Here is a 4,289-nt window from a genome sequence, read left to right as displayed (position 1 = left end):
AATACATTTGAAAATGGTATTAAACAAATTTCAATAAAACACTGGTGGCGAAATGGTACAGATTTCTTATTTATATATTGATTTACCGTGTGAAGAATATTGTATGTCTTTTTATTAGCAATTTTTTTTAGCATAAATTTATTTTCTCCCGGGGTTTGGGATGTCATCTTGATCCAAAGGATGTACAACCTGAGACAGATCATCCTAGTAAGGAAGATGATTTTGATTAGGGCATCGTGTAATGTGTACAACCAAAGACAGATCACTTTACATGAATGCAGTTTATGTGTTAGTGTTAGGCCCTTATCTTAGATGAATACATGTATTATATTTGCTTATAAACGTAGGTGAGTGTACTACCCCGGAATGGCCTAACTTCTTAGGGCCCCATGCAACACAGCCCAGCTTGGTTCATGGGTGGTAGATGACTCTGATAGGGAATCATGAAATGTGTACTTACCAAAGACAGATCACATTTTTATGATTACTTATGTATAGGTTATGTTAAAGATAGTGTTTAGGATTTGAAATGTACGGGTGGTATAGAGTTTTTCTCCTATCTATACCCACTCATATTGAATGGAGAATCTTCACACGGACACTTAAATAATTTTAATTTTGAATTATTTTTTTTAACTATGAAAACTAATAAAGTTTACTTTATTTTTCAGATTTACAAAGACTCGAGTGAACCAGAGGTCCACCCAGAGGGTCCATAGCCAACCAAACCAGACGTCTCCAGCCACCCAGAGGGTCCATAGCCAACCAAACCAGACGTCCCCAGCCACTCAGAGGGTCCCACCAAACCAGACGTCCCCAGCCACTCAGAGGGTTCCACAAAACCAGACGTCCCCAGCCACTCAGAGGGTCCCACCAAACCAGACGTCCCCAGCCACTCAGAGGGTTCCACCAAACCAGACGTCCCCAGCCACTCAGAGGGTCCCACCAAACCAGACGTCCCCAGCCACTCAGAGGGTTCCACCAAACCAGACGTACCCAGCCACCCAGAGGGTCCCAGCCACATCAGCTATTGAATATCCATGCGGTATTTGTGGTGAAGAGTCAGAGGGCAACACATGTATTGCATGTGAAAAATGTAACACTTGGTTTCACATTTCTTGTGAAGGTCTACGCTCCTCTGACTTCAAGTTTTTGACTAGCATCGACCTTCCATACAGTTGTAGCCGATGTAATTTAAATCAAGACGGTAGCTTTGATTTTGAGTCATCCCTGAAAAGGTTGGCTACGTTCCGAAATGATGCGAAAAAGCTTAGAGATTCTGCGAGATTGGAGTCGATTTTTCTGCGAAAGCAACCACAGTTCCAGTACGAGGATTACAACGCTGTCGAATTTATAGATTGGGCCTTAAGTAGAGATGAATATGCTGCCTCCTTGTTGGGAATAAATTGGGATGGCCTTGTTCCGGTTGAAGTTAGAGGAGATGGAAACTGTCTGTTTAACGCTATATCAGTTGCTATATCGGGTCATGAAGAGTATGCTACGGAACTTCGCCTTCGTTCATCCATTGAGCTGATTCAAAACAAAAAGTACTACGTAGAACAACACAAAACAACCAATCTTGAAGACTGTGCTGAAACTATTGACAAGGCAATCATTGAGTGTGCTGTCAATCGCTCTTTTTCAACTGCTTGGTCTCTGCACGCGGCATGCTCAGTAATAAGGAAGCCTGTTAAGTCCGTATATCCTGTTGTGAACGGACCTATGGATAACTGCATAGGTATCCTTAACAGAACATTCCAACCGAGAGTAAAAAGTTCAAGACAACCTATCAACATTATGTGGAGTGGACCAGCCTGTGCAACTGGGATATGGCTCCCCAATCATTTTGTTCCTATGTTGGAGTCTCATAGTATCCGAACAAATGTTATTGACATTGACAGCATGGAAGAGTTCCCCCCTCTTAATCCAGTTTCAGCTTCTTCTGGGCCTAAACGATGTAAAGAAACCGTAACAAAAAATAGTCACGCAGATGTTGTCACTGTTGAAGACTCAGAGATCGAGATGGCACCTGCAGACGACTCCCAAATGGATGAAAATGAACACTCAGATGTTGGCACTGTTGACGAATCAGATATCGATCAGGCACCTGCAGATGATTCCCAAATGAATGTTACAAATTTGGAGGATGTTTACCAGCCTTATAAAAATCCAGATACAAATTCTTTATCGGGAAAATTTCTGTCGATGGAGCAACAGATTGAAATTTTGCAAAACCAGGGTACAACAACCAACCATACAGAGATTCCAAAAGGCGTAAAAGAAAATGTATTTTTTGTATTGAATGATGCTTACAATGCAAGAAGAAGGGCCGAAGGCAAAAGCTCATCTTATCCTGACGACTGCGGTGCTTGGATGCAGGGAAAAAATATAACAAAGCCAGAGTACTTTCTCAAGACCCAACTTGGTTTTCAAAATGTTAGGCGCGAGAAATCAGGGATGTATTTTAGAAGGCTAAAAGGAAATAAGGTGCCACTTTCACCTCAACCAACAGACGAACAAATTCTTTTGGTTAAGAGGAAATATTCCACACTTGCCAGGGAACAGAAATACAGAAAAAGAGTAACATGGTTTGATAACCATCCCTTCCTGGAAGCAGCATTTGTAGAATATCTTGGCCCTTACCCTGAAGACAGTCCTAGCATCCATGGGAACTCTAAAAATAACGTTCCTTATCAAAGACTTACTTTGCAACAACAAGAGCTTATTCAGTCAAGCTTAGAAAAGAATCAGCCGCCAAGAGAAATAAAAAATGAGGTTAGAAAGAACATTCCAGACGATCCAATTACATTGAAAACAGCCAGGAATGCCAAGTACAGTTATGAAAAGAAGAAACATCCTCAAAATAAACAGAATCTGGCCGATGAAGTCATTACAGTTCTAAATAAAAAATATGAAGATGCTTCATTTGTTAAAGAAGTTTTGACTTCAGCAAACAATAAACCACCGAATGTCATTTTGTATTCAGAGGAGCAGATGACTTCCATGCGTAGTTCCATAAAGAATGGGTGCATTATTGGAATTGACAGAACATTCAACGTGGGTTCCTGTTACTTAACAGTGACAACGTTCAAAAACACAAACCTCGTGAGGAATGAAACCAGCGAACCACCCATAATGCTTGGTCCCATTTACCTGCATTGGGATGGTACATACCACACGTATCAGCGGTTTTTATCCCATTTACAAGGGCAGCTGCATGACGTAGACCAATCAAAAATCATTTTCGGAACAGATGGAGAAAAGGCACTGACAAACGCTATTGAATCTTGCTTTCCAGCATCAACTCATACTCTCTGTACAAGACATTTGAAAGAAAATTTGCGGCACCATTTAAAAAACCATTTGACTAATCCAGACGTTCAGGAAATTATTGACTCGATATTTAATAGATCCACGGGACTCCTCACCGTTGAATCGGACTTGGTTTATAAAGAAATGGAGAACGAAATCAAAGAAAAACATGACCTACCTTACCTGAATTCTTTTCTGTGTAAAGTTTCAAAAGAAGTCTTCGAATCAAGGAAAAAAACAAATTTTACCATCCCAAAGTTATGGACCAACAACAATAACGAATCTTACAACAATGTGATAAAATTACAAACCGACTGGAGGATTCTGAAACTTCCTGCGCTTATAGATGTACTCCAAGACCTGGACAGCAATCAGACATCAAACATACGAGATTCATTGCACTCAAGGGGTGATCTTAGAGTTAGAGGGCCAGCCGATATTCTGCTCGTGTCTAATGAAGTTTGGGTAAATTTGACGCCAGAGCAGAGACAAAGAAGACTTCAAAGACTACTGAATTTCATCATACCAGCATCTTCCGTAACATCCAAAGACGGAAGTCTCACCATACCTAAGGTAGCAACTATTGCAAAAAAGCCTGGACAAAGAAAAAGAGCTAAAGCGTGCAAGTCTACCACCTTGACAAAGAAGACAAAAACTTCTTAAATGAGAAATAAGGAAGAAAAAGGAAGAAGAAGTAGAAAACAAATACCTGTATATATACGTCTGTTAAAAAAAAAATCAGTAACAAACAAGAAATATAACAAAACAAAAAAAATAAATAAATTTTGATCAATCCTCAAAATAAAAAAAAAACAAAAAAAAAAAACAAAAAAAAAAAAAAAAAAAAAAAAAAAAAGAAAAAGAAAATTAAAATAAAACAAAAACAAAAACAAAAAAAAAAAAAAGAAAAGAAAAAAAAAGAAAAGAAAAGAAAAGAAAAAAACATAATACAAAAAAAAAATAACAATGAAAACATA

The 4,289-nt window shown here is 38.9% G+C and overlaps 1 protein-coding gene across 1 annotated transcript; it reads left to right on the top strand.

Annotated features, from left to right (window-relative positions):
• The first annotated feature begins 1,954 nt into the window (after positions 1-1,954).
• On the top strand, positions 1,955-4,056 carry LOC134270271 (uncharacterized). The gene has a single exon (XM_062752467.1). The coding sequence runs from the start codon at positions 2,023-2,025 to the stop codon at positions 3,973-3,975; it is 1,953 nt and encodes a 650-aa protein (XP_062608451.1). The 5' UTR covers positions 1,955-2,022; the 3' UTR covers positions 3,976-4,056.
• Positions 4,057-4,289: the final 233 nt, after the last annotated feature.

This window comes from Saccostrea cucullata, unplaced genomic scaffold, assembly GCF_032062105.1.
Source record: "Saccostrea cucullata isolate Sc308-1 unplaced genomic scaffold, CSIRO_AGI_Scuc_v1 ctg1363, whole genome shotgun sequence".
Taxonomy (NCBI): Eukaryota; Metazoa; Mollusca; class Bivalvia; order Ostreida; family Ostreidae; genus Saccostrea; species Saccostrea cuccullata.
The sequence above is the reverse complement of the archived record's forward strand: the minus strand, read 5'-3'. Positions and strand labels throughout refer to the sequence as shown.